General features: G+C 41.7%; 1 protein-coding gene across 1 annotated transcript in view; it reads left to right on the plus strand.

The window, feature by feature from the left end:
• The window catches only part of TMTC1 (transmembrane and tetratricopeptide repeat containing 1), a gene marked incomplete at its 5' end in the record, with an annotated part of 152,534 nt that overhangs the window by 74,647 nt on the left and 58,807 nt on the right, over nt 1-19,080 (plus strand). Inside the window, one exon of the mRNA XM_021395874.1 lies at nt 12,893-13,014. Within this exon, the coding sequence (XP_021251549.1) occupies nt 12,893-13,014 (122 nt within the window). The remainder of the gene's footprint in view (nt 1-12,892; nt 13,015-19,080) is intronic.

Below are 19,080 nucleotides of genomic sequence, written 5' to 3' on the forward strand. Positions count from 1 at the left end.
TGCAAGTAGAACTAAAACAATCACATATTATTGGCAAAGTGCTCTCATCAGCCTCAACTCACCAGTTTCCCAGCAAAACTACTGTGAACCATTAATGGTTCCTGGATGTCAACTGGGAGATGCTTCCCCCACCCCTAGGTACAATTAGAAGTATCTGAAACATTCTGCTTTTTGGAAAATTGTAAATTTCTGAAGCTGTTTTCCACTTTAGTTTCAATAACACTCATAATGACCCAGCTGGGGTATTGCTGTTAGATGGTATGAAGGTGACTGTGAAATACTGAGCAGGAAGGGAGACATTTCCTGGAAATAAAGTGCTTGGGACACTCTCAGGGATGTGTTCTACAGTAAGAAGGAGGAAGTTCAGGACACTTGAACTGCAGGAACAATGCATGATATTTTGGCTCTTAAGAAAGCTCCTTTCCAACTGCAACAGCAGTGACTTTTATTACAGCATTGCTTCCTCAAGAAGACTATGCTTCTGTCAAGCCCCTGTCAAACTACATTGCACTGTTTTGTAGTTTGTAGGTGGCATGAGATGTGTCAGTTGATTTTTCTCATTTTGTAAAGTGTAAGAAGTCCTGCTTTCTTTCTGGAGCAGTTGCATTGAACTTCTTAACGGCCATTTTCTTTCCTTTTTCATTGTATAGTCCAACCTGGAAGTAATAGCCTGCAATTTTCTCAGGAATGGTTTCAAGTGAGCGAGGAAATGGTTTGTGTGTCTCTTCTTTGAGTGTGTAGGTGTGCATGGGCAAGAGAGGACAGAACCTCATATTTTTTCTCGTTGGCACGAACTCTTTCTGTGGTATGGAGGATGGAAATGCTAGAAGTGGTTTTGGCGGAATTGAAGACATTTGTGCAGTGAACACTGAATTAATTTTCAGTGGCGAGAGATGGTGTGTGTATCCACAAAACAAGCTCACAGGAGACTCTCAGAATATATTACATGGAATGTAATTAGAGAATGCATGTATTGGATTTCTGCCTTTTGTTGCCATTGAATTTTAAACAGGGCTAATTTGTTGTTGACTTTTGTGACTAGGGTAATAACCCTGTTGGCATGTATGTGGGATGCTGATAAAGGACATCTAAGGCATGGAGCTGTCTTGTTGCATTTCACTTTGTGAATGTTGTTATACCTCAAAAAGGGAAGTAGTGCAAGATTTCTACCCATAAGTGCTTGGCTTGGTATATGTCTGTTTCTAGACTGGATAGAGTTCTTATGTTGGAAAAGCAGAAACGGAAGGCAAATATCCAGTTTGTCATAGTTTGGAGAGAGAAACTTTGCTCCTCCTACTTGTGTGTTTTACTGTTGATCTCCTTCTTACATAACTAGGAAGCCACTTTGAAAATTGCTTTATGAATTCCTTGAATACAACTTTCATTCACTGAGTTGTTTTGTGTGTGCAGTGCTAATCTCTTGCATGTTGGCCAAAGAGAATGGAAAGAGCTCCCCTGTGAGAGCTCCCCAGGAAAGACTTGCTGCTCTTCAGTGTTCAGGTGCACAGCTGGGCTTGTGTCTTTCTGTGGTTGTCCCTGTCACACGTGACAATCTTCAGGAAGCCTGATGGGATGAAAGGAAAGGCTTGCTCCTTGACACACATCAGCAGTCTCCTGTGGGAGTAAAGGACTTTGATGTCATCTACAGCGTGACAAAGCAGGGGACACTACAGCAAATGCCTGCATCCCAGAGAAGTAGTTGGGAAAAAAAAGGATGAATTTTGATTATTGCTTGTTTTCAAAGCCAGCCTCAGCCTGAAGGAGTGGAGTTGGTGTGTTTCCAGCTTTGGGTCTAATTGGTATGTTTTCCAGCTAAGGTCATTGAAATGGCTGAACCACTGTCTTGTTCTGGTTGCCAAGCAAGCTGGTTGCAAGCCCAAAGGAATAATCTGTGGAATGCATCAAATGGCCACTAACATAACCAGGGGCCCATCGCACTGTCTTTCCATACTGGAAGAAATGGCGAGCACGTAGTGAACTAGAGAGGACAATTTTTTGGCATATCGTCGGGATGACAATTATTTCTTTGACATGTCATAATAAGTCAATGAGCATGAAAGGAAAACCCTTCAGATGTTTGAAATGCCACGGTGCATGGCATTTTGAGGTTGCTGCTTAATTAGCAGTGTGATTAAAATGCAGTTTGTCCTGTTGTTGTGGCTGTGAGTGTATGTGCAGAGCACACAGTGGATCAGATTGTACATTCCATATGGTACCAGCACTAAACCAGGGGCAGCCATGGGGAGGGCTGGAAGTGGGAACACTCAGGTGTGTGTGATGGGATAATTTTGAGCAAGGTGATCTGTAAAACTCACTCAAAATAGTGACTGATGTACTCAACCATTCTGGGGCAATTTATTTGCCTCATACAATTTGGCCCTTGTCTTGCATTTGACCAGTGCTACTGAGGTACCTTCTGGTGGCCAGCAGCCCCTTCCCCTTGTTCAGCAGAACACAGTCATGTGCAACAGTTTGTTCTTATCTAAGGAGGGAGTGCTGTGAAACATAAGTTTCACATCAGTAATAAAAAGTAATCTCTAGCATCCTCTAGGAACATATCTTTATGAAGAATGTGCTTTGCTGCTGTGTAATGACATTGCTATGTATGGCACAGGAAGTTGTGCTGATTTTCAGTTTATATTCATTACATGCAACTGAGATATATATTATTATTCTGTTCTTTTATATGCTACAGTTGGTTATTTTTTACTTCAGAGATAATTTTAGCATTAAGGTAATGCTGCCTCTACATTTCTCTGCATAGTGCTCCTTAGCCAAGACAGGGCATTTCATACCAAATTATTATGACTTTAATTCTTGCCATAATTGGCATCCTATTATCATTTATCCAGAGCTTTATACATATGAATATCTTCCAAGCATATTCTTGAGCCTCTCACAGGCTATATTTCTTAGTTGTCAACATTTGATAACATCAAGGAGGGGAATGCATTTGTGTCTTCTCCTTGTGTACATGTTTCTGTTGCTTTTGCAAGCAGTCATTATGTGTATTCTCTCGTGCTATTTACTTTACCCTGCACTCCTGAGACCTCTGCCTGATTTCCCAGATTTGGCGTTTCATTAATAAATCACAGCTTATGGACCTTTCTGGGCAACAATCGCCTTTTGTAATATTCTGTAGTAGTAACAGCATGGTTGGAAAGTATGCCTTGCAAAATTCATATTCCACAACACTCCCAGAACAATACCTGCTTCAAAGACACTGCAAGGTGAATAAGACTATTTATTGACTGAGTCTATCTGACGAGTTGGAAACCACAGTCATTTTCATAAAAGGTCCATTTAAAATAAATCCTGCTTTCATTTTCCTGAGGGCCCACTTGAATTCCTTCCACACAGAGAAGGTCAGGACTGATGTTCTTAATCCTTAGCAGCGCGGTTTTTCAGTGCTGCTTCTCTTGTTAATGTTTGCTTCAGGGAGAGAGTAATAAGCCAGAAAGACTGTGCTTGGCGAGAGCTGCAGGAAGCGGGGAGCCCTGTGCTGGCTCTCAGCATGCCTCGTGCGCTGGCTCTGCTCTGCGGGATTCTGTGAGCAGATCAGCTGCAGAGCCCTAGCAAGGCTGCAGGCACACAGAAGCCTTCCCAGGGTGCTCCCCAACAAACTGAGCAAAAGAAACCTTCTTTAGTCTGTTAGTATGTTATCGCTGTCCTGCATTAAAAAAGTAAATGCAGGAACTGCCAAAATAGCTTTTGTATCAGATTTTTCTTCTTGGTAGATGGTTGAAATAAGAGGTTTGGAATTGGGGTACTCTGAGTGAGTACAGCCATAGCTGAAGCAGCTCTCATTTTGCTCACCATGAAGATGCTTAGCATCTCACCAAATGGGCTCTTAACTCCCGCAGGGCTTTGTCATGCTAGGTAGATACTTTGTGTAGGGGTGATTAGTTCTGCCATGTTCAGCTTATTAGCACTGAATTTCTATATTTTCAAAAATGGTCTTTTTGTTTGCTACCATTTTCTTCTTGTGGTTTCAGTTAGTATTTCAAAGCCCACTCAGAGCTGAAAGGTTTTGGAGTGGCACAATAGCACGGTTGAGAAGGAAAGGAAAAGTGGAATGAGGACCAAGAAATACATAGGTGGGGCTGATAATGACGCTCATTGCTCTTAGTTGGTCTGATTAAACATTACGGAGCCAAACTGTTGTGTGGTTTTATTAGGATCTTCTTGTTCAGTGTTACCTCTCAAGGACAAACCCACCATGAGCAATTTATTTTCCAGTGATCATGCTTGTACATATCACAAGCAATGAGAATATGTTTGAATTTTACCTTTTTCTTTTTTTATTTTCCATGTAGTGAAGCAGTTTGCAGTCACAGAATAAAAGGGGAGAGGGAAAAACAACCACAAGGTCAAAAGCATTTTTATAGCTCCTGGAGCAATTTGTTGACTTTCCTATTTCCTTTTGGAATGTTCCACTTCTGTTTTAAAGACGTGTGCTCCTGCATCCTGCTCAAATTAGCTCATGAAGTGGAATTAGGGGCTGCACAGATTAGGGACTGGGAAAATGAGCTTATTTCTCCAGGGAACTTTAGCAGTCTGGTTAGGAGAGACTGTAAACATGCATCTGAATGGATGGGTAGCTAAGTGTATGGGGCAAAAGGAAATAGTTAATATCAAAATTTTACATTAGGATACTGAAGGTGAAATATCTATAGAAGACGACTCTGTGCCCTACTGCAGGTCATGGGATGAGGAAAGGACTATGTTCTACTTATATTCCATAGCTGAGAGCCTGATTTCCTGAGCTGCTGAGTATCCACAGTTTCCACTGATGTAAATGGAGTTTTTAGGCACTTTCAGCATTCCTGAGAAAGGGGCTCTGTTTTGCCTACTGATGGAGACCAGGACTTGCTTCCTCCTGAAAACCGAAAGTCACCAGTCTCATCGGGATAGTCTGAGATATGTGCCAAGGATTTCTCTTCAGCTAATCTGTGATTAGGGAGCCAGTGATGCTTCCAGAGGCTTTGGATCTGTCTCTGACTGGTTTCTGTTTGCCTGTGCACCAGCTCCTGCATAGGTACTGCGGCTGCTGAACTGCAAAGTACTTTTTGATTCTGCCACCAAATGACAGAAATGGAATCAGCATGTCAGGTGGTTAATAGGCAGTCAGCATGGGTGGTCAAAATGGCATTGGAGATTTCCATGGCTTTGGACTAACTGTGAAATATAAAATTTGCGTGATTCTAGTCAGTAGTAACTGGGTATGATTTTACCAGAGCTAGATGATCACTAAGTAAAATTGAGCTATTTTAGGAAGACAGTGATTTGCTAAGCCTGGCATTCAAGCAGCTGGCATTACTGAAGATGCTTGTTGTTTTTTTTCAGTTTGGTTGTTTTTTTCTGATGAGATGAAAGAATAAAACTCCTGATAAATTGTGGTGATTACAGAAATTACAGTCCCTTTTTGTAGGAGCAAGTAAATTAAGCCCAGTACCCAAGCTAACCTTGAAGCTAGGCCCTTCCCTTTTCCTTACCAAATGTTTGTATTTTTCAGACCATCCTGTGTATTTTCAGATACCTGACTTTTGCTGGCAGTGCAAAAAGCAGTTGTAGCTCTCCAGTGCTCTCCTGTTTGGCTGCAGAAGATAGATTATGTGTCCCATCCCGATTTCTGCTGTTGACCTAAAGGAGAGCATGCTGATGGTATAAGGGACACAGTTCAGCTCTGCCATCCATCACTTCTCTGTGTCTGTAGCAGTGAGGTGGAACTGGGGAGCACCTGGTGCTTGCTTCTGCTGACTTTCCATCAGCAGAGATTTCTTCCTGTGAAGGAGTGAATCCCTAGGGTTCATTCCTGATCAGAATCATAGAGTCATAGAATTGTTTGAGTTGGAAGGGACCCTTAAAGGCCATCTGGTCCAACTCCTCTGCAGTGAACAGGGACACCCACAGGTAGATCAGGTTGCTCAGAGCCCTGTCCAGACTGACCTTGAGTGTCTCCAAGGGTGGGGCATCCACCACCTCTCTGGGCAACCTGAAGTGCTTCACCACCAAATTAATCATAGAATCATAGAATCATAGAACAGCCTGGGTTGAAAAGGACCATAATGATCATCTAGTTTCAACCCCCCTGCTGTGTGCAGGGTCACCAACCACTAGACCAGGCTGCCCAGAGCCACATCCAGCCTGGCCTTGAAATCCCCTCCAGGGATGGGGCTTCCACATCTCCTTGGGCAACCTGTTCCAGTGCATCACCACCCTCTGTGTGAAAAACTTCCTCCTAACATCTAACCTAAACCTCCCCTGTCTCATTTTAAAACCATTCCCCCTTGTCCTATCACTATCAACCCATGTAAACAGTCGTACCTCCTCTTGTTTATATGCTCCCTTCAAGTATTGGAAGGCCACAATGAGGTCTCCCTGGAGCCTTCTCTTCTCCAAGCTAAACAAGCCCAGTTCCCTCAACCTTTTGCTTTTTATCGTTTACTCATGAATATGTGGTGAATTTGACATGCTTCTAACACAGTCCCTTTTCTCTTTAATACCATTTACATGGAAAGTGCAAGACTAGAAGTCTGCAAATCTTGACCTCATGCCATGTGTGATGCTTCTGGTGGCTGGATGCAGGCTGTTGAGGCATCACATTGCTGAGCTGCTTGGGGCTTCACAAGCAGCTGATCCAAAAGGAGCAGATAAATTAAGTTTGTGTGTGGTCTGCTCTAAGCAATTCCCACTAGTTCAGGAATAAACAGAAGAACCATAGTCTGTGATTTACAGATGGACTGGGAGTTTCTTTGAATCTCTGTCTTGTTTGATGGAGTACTTACCATATCAGCCTTTGAGCATTTGAAGATATGTAATAGCATTTATTACTATTACACAGACATGCACTACCAATTTTCCTGGATGCCAGCTTCTCTGCACTTGCAGTCCAATGTTCCAAGCACAAGACATCTGCAGTGGACCATGCAGAGCTCACTGGAAGAGGGTGATGTATGCTTTTGATAGGAAGGAAGTCTTCACTCCATGCAGCTGTTAGATCTTAATGGTGGAGAAGTGGTACTTGTCTCATTCCCAAAGTAGACAAAGAGGAGGACCCATTAAACCTATTTGACTACCACCAAACAGGCAAGCATTTATAAACACCTTCAGAACCTCTTCAAAGTATAACAGAACTGAATGTGCTTGAAGTTGTTTGCCCAGCTGCTACCTTCCGTGAGCCCGGCGGGAGGTTGTCCTCATAGCTCTGCTCCAGGTGCCTCAGGTCTTGGAGGTGCTGGAGGTGTGAACATGTGTCTTACCATCACGATATCAGACTTAACGGATCTGGCACCTCAGGCAGCACTTTCTTAATGGGAAAGATAGAAAATTTACAGGTGTCCCAAGTTGGACAGGTCTGCCAAAGTAATCTGTGTACATCCTATACTTGTGCTTCATGGGCTTTGGCTTGCAGAAGCTTATGATTTAGCAGTAGTCAGCAGATGTTTATTTGTAGCTCAGGAATGTCTTACATGTAATACTGTGGAACCTCTCTTTCAGTTGTAAACTCGAGTCTTTCCTCCTTTTCCTCCCAATTGCCAGGGAAGCAATTTTTCAAATTTATTGCTGTGTTGATGTCTTTTGACCTGGGAGTGATTCTTTGCTATTTTGTCTGAGATAGCGTGATAGTATTTTCTCTTCCTTTTGGGAAAAGACATGGTGGTCTTCAGTTCCTTGGTAAGTGTATGAAAAGCAACAGGTTTAAAAATTCTTCTTTATTGATTTTGGTTACAGTGTAAGTAATGCCTAGTCATAATTACAGGTAGATGTGAAACTGAAAACCCACACCAACCTAACTGTTGTCAGGAATGCTATTCTGTTGTAAAGCTGGTTTGTCTTTAACAAAAGGAATAATTTAAGGTTAATTCAAAGGTATTTTTTTTTCTTCCAGGGAACTCTGTGATAGGTAGGAAAAGAAGTTTAATATTTCCAAGAGAAAGCGTGGTTTATAAGAAGAAAGGAGACGTCTCTCTGTGAAATGAATGAAGTGTTCTGTAATTTTAGTCCTAGATGTTTCATTTTAAAGAAAAAAGGAAGACAAAATTGCCTGCCACTCTTTAAAAGCTTTTACTATTGCTCTGGGCTCTTGGAAGATGCTGGCTATCCAGTGTTTAGCTCAGCTGTCTCATAAGCGGCTCAGATGACCAGAGTGTTTATACAATAAGTCAGCAACTAAATAAAAGGTCCCGGTTTTCTTTTCCTTTCTTCTCTTTTTTCTTTTTTTTTTCCCCTGATAAAACATTGTGAAAAATGTAGCACTACAAGTTGTTTTTGTTATTTTAATAAAACTTGGAGCGCATCTCCTTGTAGCTTGCATTCAGTTGAAGATCCTCCTGCCATCTCTTCGTCATGCCCTGAAAGTACCAGTGTCTGGCAATCCTGTGCCATCCAGTCTAGCTTGTCTACTCATATCTAAATCTGCAGCCCCTCCTGGGGAAGGGGGAATAAAAGGGGAATCTGCTGAGTAAATTTTGATAGGGAAAACAGTAAAGGAGAAAACAGTACCCTATGAGACTTTTTGTCATTAGCTTCAGCTCTCTAAGGCTATCATTTGTGTTACACAAGATCCTTGCATCATCTCATGGTCACATTTGTGTCCCTTTTTCTGTTTTCCCTGTGCTGCCTAGGTGAGCAGACGTGCAGGAACAGGTGCCATACATCCAGTCTTCACAAGGCTGGAAGAGGAGAACTTGCCATTCTTGAGTTTGAGCAAAGACTGGTTTGGCTTAGTGTCTGATCCAACAGTAGACACTAAGTTTCTACATCAGTAGAAGCTGTTTATGGAAGTGGGAAATGGAATCAGTCTGTCATTAAGGTGTCTCTTTCTCCAGTATAAATTCAAAATAAATGGCCACAAATGAGTTTCAGGTGACCTGCAGCCACACCTTCTGTTCCTGCCCAGGTTCTCTGTTTGGCCAGTCCTCCCTGGCAGATTACGACAGTGTGCTTACGTGTTGTGGAAAAGTTAATGGCCAAGTAGAGGAGAGAACCCCAAGCTGAGATCCATGGGACGAGCTCAGCAGTTTGACCCACTGGCTCATCAGCATGACCACGCATAGCTCAGAACCAGCCAAAGCCTGGCTGGGGCCTTGTAGCATGATGCGCCGGGGGGGATGTGGGGTGGGAATGGTAAGGGATGTAAAAGAAATGGAAGTCATAGAACCGCTGGGTTTCATTTCTTCTGTTTTGTGCATTTGTTTTGGAATAACAAAGACAACTGATGTTGTTTACTCCCCCACTTAAGTAGTGTCCTCTTTGTTGTTTTTGCTGGGGTACTATTTTGACACACAGTTAGAGCAGCTCCTTAAAAGGGTGTCAAAATATTGACTTCACATTCCTATGATGGGAAAGTTGAAATACAGCCAAACAACACTGAGTCCCATGCCCTTAAACCTAAAGGCCTTCAAGGACCATTTCTTAACAAACCCTCGGCCTGAACCAAATGCTTTAACAAGCATGCTGCTGTGTGCCAGATGTCTTGTTTCAGAAATCAGTGCTGCTACAGTGGGCTCTGCCTCTCCATGAAGCTGGCTTGTAGCACTGGGCTCCTGTCTCTGAGCCCTGCCAGAGGAACCAAGCTGGCAGCCTTCAATGGCATTAGTCTAGAGCTGTGACTTGTTGTGCAGGGAGAAAAGGTACACAATAACATTTTCTCCTTCCCACATTCTCCTTTTTCTCGTTGGATGTGCAGGTTTTATTTGTCTTTCTGCAGCATTAAGTTTCCTTTGCTTATCTGCAGCACTGCAGCCTTGGATAACACTGTGTCCATCCTAGAGAGGTTAACTAGAAGTTGCTCTCCCAATTACTGATTCAGCAAACAGCAAATGAGGAACTATTTGATAGCTGGTTCATTTTAAAGCAGGAATGTATCTTGGGCACAAGGAACATTCTATGCATTAGCCCAACATACCTTCTCGTGCCTCTGGATCTTTGTTGTCAGACTCCTGGGGAATGGTGATGGCAGCAAATGGTGCCATAATTAGGCCAGACAAGGTTGGAAGGGAAGGTAGAATCAAGATGCAGGAGAGAAATGGGAGTATATGTCCAGAGCTTGTTTGGAGGAAGGACTGATAATTTGCATTTAGAGTTGAGGAATCATTTTTAATCCCTTCTTTTTTCTATCCAATTTTCTGTTGTAATTACAAGCCTAAATGACCATTACTGGGCATCTCTGCTCATCAGCTTAATGGATTGGTTTCTGCTTCAGCTCTGATAATAAGATATTTCAGGTTCTTCTGTGACTTCAGGAAGGCAGTACTATCTGTGTTTTTAAACATACTGAAAAAGTAGACAACAGACACAGGTAATTGTGTTGCTGTTTAAGTCAGGTATCAATAAGGAAGTTTGGAGACATGAATTATGCTCCCCCCCCGCCTTCTGTTTCCTCTAACACAGTGGAAGCCAGTGCACTTCTTTTTGAACCTGTAGTTCATTGAGGGTAGAAAGACTCTCTTATAAAGCAACATAAGGTCTTTTTTAAACTAACTTGAGGGGTTTCCAAGCGCTCTGCCCAGTGAAGTGCCAGAACTGAGTGGGAGAGTCTGCTGGTCCCTTTCCTTTTTGTGAGCAAGTGCCCAATGTGTAGAACTGTGGAAACATTTATAGAAACTGGTGCTGGTTGAAAACTTGTATTCAGAAGGTGGGTTTTTTTTCCTAAAACATTTTTTCAACTTTGTTTTCTCTCTGTGGCAAGTATATCTACATCATTCAGACATTCAGGTGTAACTTTTATCATAGAATCAAAGAATTATAGAGTGATTTGAGTTGGAAGGGACCTTTAAGATCATCCAGTTCCAACCCTCCTGCAGGGACGCCTCCCTCTAGACCAGGTTGCTCAAAGCCCCATCCAGCCTGGCCTTGAAAGCCTCTGGGGAGGGGGCAATCACAAGCTCCCTGGGGAGATTTATCTAGATGAAAGTCCATCTATGCCTTAGTTTCTCCTTCTAAATGGTCTCTGTTACTATTAATGCTTATGTGGTGGTATGTGTTCCTCAAAGGGCGTAAACCAAACATGATAAACTTGGTGATGCAAACTGGTAAGTAGAATCTGTGAGAAAAAATATTGCTTAGTGGCTGTGAGAAATAACACACCATTAGTGTGTCTAAGAAGATATGAAAGTTCTGCTTGTCATTCTTGCTTGTGTGAAAGCTGAGATACCACCATGGTCCACATCGGGGCAACCTGGATAGTTTTCCACACTGAGCAGATGTAATCTGACCCACCTAAAACCAATTCCCCTGGACCTGGGGTGGAGAAGACTTTACAGAGTATTATGTCACACTACTGTAGTACTTTAGGACGCTTAGTCATTTGCCATGTGTGCTTTTCACCACCCATTGACTAAAGAGGTGGATTGGATATTAAGTCTAGCCTGAATGGCTAACTTTTAGGTGACCAAAGGTAGAAGAGATAGATCCTGTCCTCATAAGCATACTTAGTATGCATAATGGATTCAGTCCTGTAGCTGTAGTAGGTTACTATGTGGCTGCGTGCCAGATTAGCCTTCTAACATATACTGTAGTGTTTTGTACCCGTAGAAAATGTTCATGGTCTTTTCCACAGAATAGGATTTTAATACCGAGGTTTCTGAACTTCAGCCATGGACAAGGTCAGTGGTAACTAGCATCACAGTCTCTAGCTGTGGAGCAGCAAGAGAGGTTGTAGTGCATGGCCCCATGTCACTGAATGGGCTCGGCTCCTCTATTTAAAATTCTCATTCGATATATCTAAATTTAGGTCCCCCCAGCTAAAGCTTTGGAATTCAATTTGCTCTCCAAAGTTGAGAAATTGCCCAAAACAATTAGACAGTACTACAACTATTAAGCTATTCTGCTTGCATCTGTTTCCAAATGTGACAAAGCTAGACTTCTTTGAATGGATGCAGAACAGCACTGCTGCAGCTGATGAGACGGTGGTATCAGAAGGTGGGGCAGGAAAGCACGAATGCTTGGCCAGGTGGTTTTACAGACCTAATACTGCACTTCTTTTAGCTTGATTTTATGCCTTGACATCACCAACAGAAAGTGTGAAATGAGTCAACATCTTGGGGTGGAGCTAATGGTAAAGCTTAACTTACTGAAAGAGGCTTTGTTCTTTTGGCGGTGGGAATGCTGTTGGTTTCAGCACCCTGAGATTTTTGTGTCAGCCCTCTGAATCACAGTTGTTTAAAACTGCATGTGGCAATTGGATTTCTCCGCAAAGAGGAACATTAAAGTGAACTCAAGTGAAGGGCATTAACTGAGCTCAAGTGAAAGATACAGTATATATATAGTATAAGTACATCTCAAATTTCCATCTCTGTATGAATATAGCGACCTTGTGTGAGAAAATATCATTTCAAGTTTAGGTATTGTCTTGAAAGGGATAAAATGACTACATTAATATGCCATTTGGGGCTAATTTATTCACACAAAATGTGGCTGATTGAAAAGCTTTTCCTCAGTCGTAGACACTTACAATTGCACACAGAAGTCTGTGTGTGTGATATGCACTTACATATATACATACAAATGTACTCTGGTGGACATGTTAATTTATACATTCACACTACTGTGAACTTAACCTATCACCAGAATGGAACATATCTTAGGTGCAATTTATGCCATCTCAAGAGAACTGCATACAAAGAATCGACCTTAGAAGACTTTCCAACAGTAAAACACACTGTGTACTGTGCACATTGTGCACTTTTCGGGCATATCAGATGCTCAGACTTTATATATAAAGTATGGAAATCTAGTATATTGGGATAATTTCTTTAAATGCAAAACATATAGACACCAATTTGAGTTGCGTATTTTCTAAACAAGGGTCTCAGAAGGAAAGGGTAAACAGTGTTGAATGAAATTGGACTTTTTTAGTTGATATTTGTTTAATTTTGTGTTATTGCAGAAACTGGAACACAAAGAAGTTTTGGTTGGCTTGTTGTTCCTGGTTTTCCCCTTCATCCCAGCCAGCAACCTCTTCTTCAGGGTGGGATTTGTGGTGGCAGAGCGAGTCCTTTACATGCCGAGGTAACTACTGCAATTGAATTCCTTTCTAATGAGACCGCCATCCGGTTTCCTAAAAACAGGCAAGATTACTTCTAACACTTTACAATACTTCAAATGGTGTATTGATAGTCCGTATGCTCTCTGCTGTTGAGTTGGTGTGATAGTATGAGGGATTTTGTCTTCAGTTGAGAGCAGATTACTTGGCAGGAGTCAAGCTAGCCAAATTCCCTTTTGTTTTTCAACACAGATTTTGATTTGTGTGAAACAGCTGAATACAGTGATGAGGTGTTATTTCTTGAGGATTGTTCCCACAGACACTTTCTCTTGATAGCATTCTCAACTGAAATTGTCAATGGCTTTACCTTAAGGACAGTATCTGAAGTGATAACTTGTCATTTTTATTGTACTGCTCGGCTTTTGTGCTATGTTAGGTGGTCAGTGAAAACAAAGGTGACAGCATTAGGCTGCTAACTTGTTGAATATTTGTATGACATATCTGTGACTTACTGATGACATTCACATCTATGAGTAGAGGATTTGCAGTTGTGGAAGAGAAATCTGTCAGCTTCTGCCCCAGGGTTTCCCTCAGTTTCCAGCCTCTTAACAAGTGTTCCTTCAGTGGTCTGAGTGCTTCCCATGTCTTTTACTTAATGACAGAATTGAGGTGTTACTTTTGACATATCCACAGTATCCAGACTGGAGCCTGCAGTTAGAGGAGGTGCACCAGAGGTGCACCAGACTATGGAGGCCGTCTGGTTGACCTCCTAGCTCAAGGGAAGGCACCCAGAGAAGGTTGCCCAGGAACGTGTGCAGGCAGCTTTTGAGTATTTCCAAGATGGAGACTCCACAGCCTTTCTGAACCTCTTGTGCCAGTGCAGTTTGTTCCAGCCGTGAGCATAAATGATCGTTCCTCAACGGTACAAGTTAGAAGGACTAATTCTATTTGCTGGTGCAGAGGGTCAGCTCCTGTTATCTCTAATGGGAGCCACTCCTGTGGAGCTGTCCACAAGCACAGTCCTCAGAAAGCGTGGTTCAAAAAATCCGACGAAAACAAACTTCTAGGTCTTCTTTTGCAAAGCATTACACATATTTGATAATCTTTTGTGTAAGTAATATCACAAAAGGACTACTCATTGGTGTAAAACTTGAGCTGTTGCGTTTATTTTGAGCCTCCTATGCAGTTGGTCTATATCTCCGTGCTGTGCTATATACTGACTTGCTTCTTGAGCCAAGTTCTACTGATTTTATTCACATCACTAGACCTGCTTTTGTCTGATGGGAGCATACCTGAAAGTACAGTGAGTGAAAGTTGTTCCTCTGAGATATTTTGCAAACGATACCTTCAACTAATGGATCTTGCATCATTTCAAATTAACTTGAAAATCAGATTGCTTTAAATTCATGTAACAGAAAATGAGGAAACACATGAAAGCGCAAAGCTATTAAGGAAACAGTCAGCTGAACACAAGGCTGTGTTGAGTAGTTGCGTTTCTGAATCACGAAAAGAACAACTGCGAAAAATACTTCAGCTGTCAGCAGTTCCTTGTCCTCCTCCAGATGAGACTGCTGATATAATGAGAGGAGGGGCAATGAAGAAGAAAAAAGGAGATGTTTGCACAAAGAAAATTAATCAGCGTTAACATGTGTGCGTATAGTTTGTATAATGCTTTTTATCTCCCTGAGGGCTTTGCAGATATATGACCTACAATGTAGGGAACTGATAGTTGACCCTTTTTTTTTTCAGGCAGGAAAATGGAGGCAGGAGGATTATGTGGTTTCTCCAGAGTAAGCCTATGTTAGAGTCCATGGTTCTCCTACTTTGCTGGGATCACTCACATCCTACTTTGCAATGTGTGGTGGTTGCTCTTGGCCCAGGCAGCTGACAAGAAAGGGAATGAAAGAAAGCCCCATCAGCTAATGGGAGAGGAGGGCCGGCATTGTGAATGCTGCTGAAGGGGACATTTTCCAGCCGAGGGATCTTGAGAACTGATTTCTTGGCTCAATTACTAAGAAATGAGCTCTCTTTTCATCCTCTGGGTTCAAACAACATGAGTGGTGAGGAGGGCTTCTGTGTGCATTCCTGACTATGGCAGAACCAAAATGATGATGTTTTTTCTCTTCCTCGGGAGCGCAGCAGTTTAATAATGATGGCTCTTGCAAGGAGCATGTTCTTTATTTAGAACAGCCTGTAGCAATTTTCTTCTGTTATGTCTTGAAAAGCAGCACTTTTCCTTTGCTTTGCCGTTTCTTCTCTGAAATTCAGTTAACCAGTCAGAGGTGGTAATTCAGCTTTATTTAGACAGAAGTACTGAATCAGATGGTGACAACTTGTTGACCTGTGTTTTTGGGGTTATACAAGAAAGTGCTTCTCTACCTCTGTTTCAAGCCTTTTATTAGTTGTTACAGCTTTTACAGGTGTACACACTGCCTACATGTGTTGGAGGCTGAAGTCCTAATTCAGTGCTGTTCAGTAACCTGGGCAAAAAGTCAAGCATTTTGTTTTCAATAAAAGTTGAGTAAGGACCCAAGGATTTATGTAAAAGATGTTGTAAATGGAAAGGCACAAGGAACAGGCTTTTCACTTAATGGCTAATTTTACAGCTGGGCCTTCCTTTCTGGAGGCGGATGGGTGTTTTGAACAATTCCTCTTCTGTCTGAGCTGTGCCTCAGGGAAGAGGGATACGAGATAAGTCAACCTGGTTGAATGTTTTCTTTAATTGGCCTTAGCAAAACAGAAGTATTTGGAGAAAATATATCTTGTATTTAGTTTTCATTTGAGGGTTACAAGTACTTTTTTTGTTTAAATCAGGACTTTTTAAAAGTAGCATTGCTTGAACCTGAAAATTTTCATAGAAAATCTATTTATTGTCTTTCAACTTCGAATTGAATCTTTGTTGTTGTTGTTTTCCTATCCTGAAGGGGTGAAAGCTTGTTTTAACGACAGCTAAAAGTGTGAGATATATATCCTGGGAGAGGTGGACAGAATACAACTCCAGAGGACACAGTTTTCAAGAGAGGCATCAAGATGAATAATTGGATCAGTGAAAGACTCAAACCACAGCAGATTTTCCCCTGTGTTAAAATGTAGATGTAATTATTCATCATGCCTATCCACCGGTGTTGCTCAGAACACTGCAGACAACCTAACTGTTTTAAAATCAGGAACAACTTTGTGCATCCAGTCATTCTGAGCCGTGAGCCATTTGTTTGTACTTGAATGGGAGCACTCACTTTTGCCATGTGTTGCCCTACACGTGGAGATACAGGAGAGGTAGAGAAACCTCTGGGGCCCTTCTTCCAGGAGTTGCCTGCCCTACTGACTTTGCAGCAGAACTGTAGTTGCTCTTTGCCTCATAGGATCAGACCTATCCTAGGGGAACAATTTCTGCCTTTTCCTCATCTTTTACTGCTGCTCTGCTAGCTCCTGGCTGGGCTGCTGTGCTATAGCTGAATGTCTGAAGGTTTTTTTACAAGTTTGTATCAACCAACAAATCAATCAAAGCATTGGTATATGGCTTATTTCTGACTTGGAGAGCAACCCAGCTGAAAGCAGTAGGCAACCCAGCAGTACCTACACAGCTTCCCTGGCAGCTCATTTGTGGTGCGTACTGCCATGAGTCGGTCACAGAGTGCACCATTACTCTTTCCCAACTGGGACAATTGCAGCTTGAGGCTATTTTTTTCACCAGATCTTCAATCTGTTAGGAGTTGATTTTGCAATCCTAATTGTCCATACTAGACGCTAGGACCACTGCTATAGTCATCCTGGCATTTGTCTATCTAGTAATCTACAAGAAGGACAACAAAAAGAAATAAGGTATAAGTGTACTTTTCAGGAATGCAATGTATCGTGGCTTTACCTAAGCCACAGCAAAGCAGAGACTCCATTGAATTTTTGCCTTTGCATAGAGGACGTTTTTGGTTCTTTGTGCTAATGCATTCATTCAAATTAGTGTAATTCTGTACATCGTTAACTGCTGTACTTGCACCTTACTGGTGGCACTGAGCCAGGCCCATCCCCAGCCCTCCTTACCATGAGGCTGGGGGCTGCACAGTAGCCAGCGGCTGAGGTCAATGTGGCATTGAGCCCTCTGCCAGTGCGCTGGGGTCTGTGCAGAGGCAGGCACTCTGCTTCTGCTTCACTCTCTGTTGAAAAACAACTCCACCCCGTCCTTTAGAAGGGGCTGTGGGGATTTACTGCTTGTAGGAAGGCTAAACCCTGTAAGCGCCTACCTTTCAGATGCATTTCCAAAGCTAAGCTCCTGCTTTTGAAGGCTTGCCTACCCCTATTAAACACTTCAAGGAGAAATCAAAGCAGCCATCCTCTGCTAATGCAGGCAAGAAATGCTGAGATGCTAGTGCCAGATATTTTGGCGAAAGGCAATAAAGATGTAGGAATAAAAGCTGAAATGATTCTGCAAAGCTGAAAAAGATTAGCTCATGGTGCGCTTGGTCTAGACTACAGTCTTGAGTTGTTTTAACTAAATTTAAAACATGCTTTTGAGAAGCACGTTGCATTTTGCCCATGTACAATTGATTCAGGAAAAGGCTGTATTTGTGTTGAGCATGAGCATTAATGGCTGTTCTGGAAAGATTTTTCATTTTATTGTGCTGTATTAGGTTAAAGGGAAACCTTCAGACATGTTTATCTTGCTCTTGAAGATAAGACAGTTATGTAAAGGCATTGCTTCTGAGAAATAACACTAAATTAAGTTAACGTCATCTTGTAGAAATAATCTGTTTGGTTGTGCTGATTAAAAGAGGAATTCTTATTTACAATAGAATATAGTTCCCTTAAGAAGATATATTGTGAAATTTAATAGTAAGTAGTTTTTTACATGAAGTTTTCAGAGATTTGAGGTGGAACTGAATGGAAAATTATATCTCTGCTACAGAATTCTGGAAGTTATTACTGTATTTTAATTAAAACTATGGCATATAGGCTCTTCCCTGCTAAAGGATATAAGATTTTAGGGGACTGTCTGTGGAATCCCCATGCAATCATATAGGAATTTTCATTTATAAACTGTTCTCTTTCTATAATTCATACGGCAATCAAAAGCATGAAAAGATTCTGTATTACCTGGAAATATTTCAGACAGGAATCTGTTGGAAGTGAATTCAGTCTTGGACTCAAGCGCTCTAATGAAGTGAATTTGTTTATCACATGACTTACACTGGAAGGGAGGGAAGGGAAATGTGTCCAAATGTTAAATAGCCATTCAAAGTCTATTTCATTCATTTCTAGTTCATATTTTCTTTCTAATAAGGAAAATAAGTGTTCCTATATTTTCTATAATTTCGTTGCGCTCTGAATAGAGGATGGTGTTGCCCATGGAGGTAAATCATTTTGATGACTTAACCAATCATGTCTAAGTGTCTTTAATATAGGCCTACAGATTTTAATTTAGAGCCAGAAAGTCTAGCACTATCTCCTAAGGTATGTTTCCAAATTAGGTGTATTCTGCCGGTGTTTATGGTTCTCTGTGTCTTTGTATTACGACTTGTGGACCTTCTTCCAGGAAAAGGCCTCTTAATTAGTAGTAAGTTAAACACAGTACTGTTACTTTGTTATCACAGTAATTGTACTGAGTTGTGAGACATTTTTTTTTTCCCAACACGATCTATTTTATACAATAAATACCATTGGTGGTGGGTCTCATGTCTTTAAAAACCCCTCGTATCCAAGAATTGCCAATAAATAAATAAATTGTATCCATTCCATGTTATCATGGAGACAAGCAATTCAAAGAATGCTTTTCCTTTTGTCCCCAAAGCTCGGTGCCACCAAGGAAGCAGAGATGCACAGTGAATGGTACTGACTGGCTGCAGGTAACAGAGGCACATCCCACATCCTGCTTGCCTTTGGACATTTAGTGCAAAAAAGTGTTCCAAGAGGCTTTTCCCTCTTAGTCCTGTCAGGTCTAGAAAGTAAGGTTTAATACAATATTTTCCCATGGAAAACAGGACATTTTAGTTAATGCAAAACTTTTTGCCAAGGTGCTCTGTCTACCCAAGATGGACCTTATGGTCAAAAGGACATGAATGACAGAAAAGGACATGAATGACAGAAATGGACAGTAGGAC

The sequence above is a fragment of the Numida meleagris genome, chromosome 1 (assembly GCF_002078875.1).
Source record: "Numida meleagris isolate 19003 breed g44 Domestic line chromosome 1, NumMel1.0, whole genome shotgun sequence".
Classification (NCBI taxonomy): Eukaryota; Metazoa; Chordata; class Aves; order Galliformes; family Numididae; genus Numida; species Numida meleagris.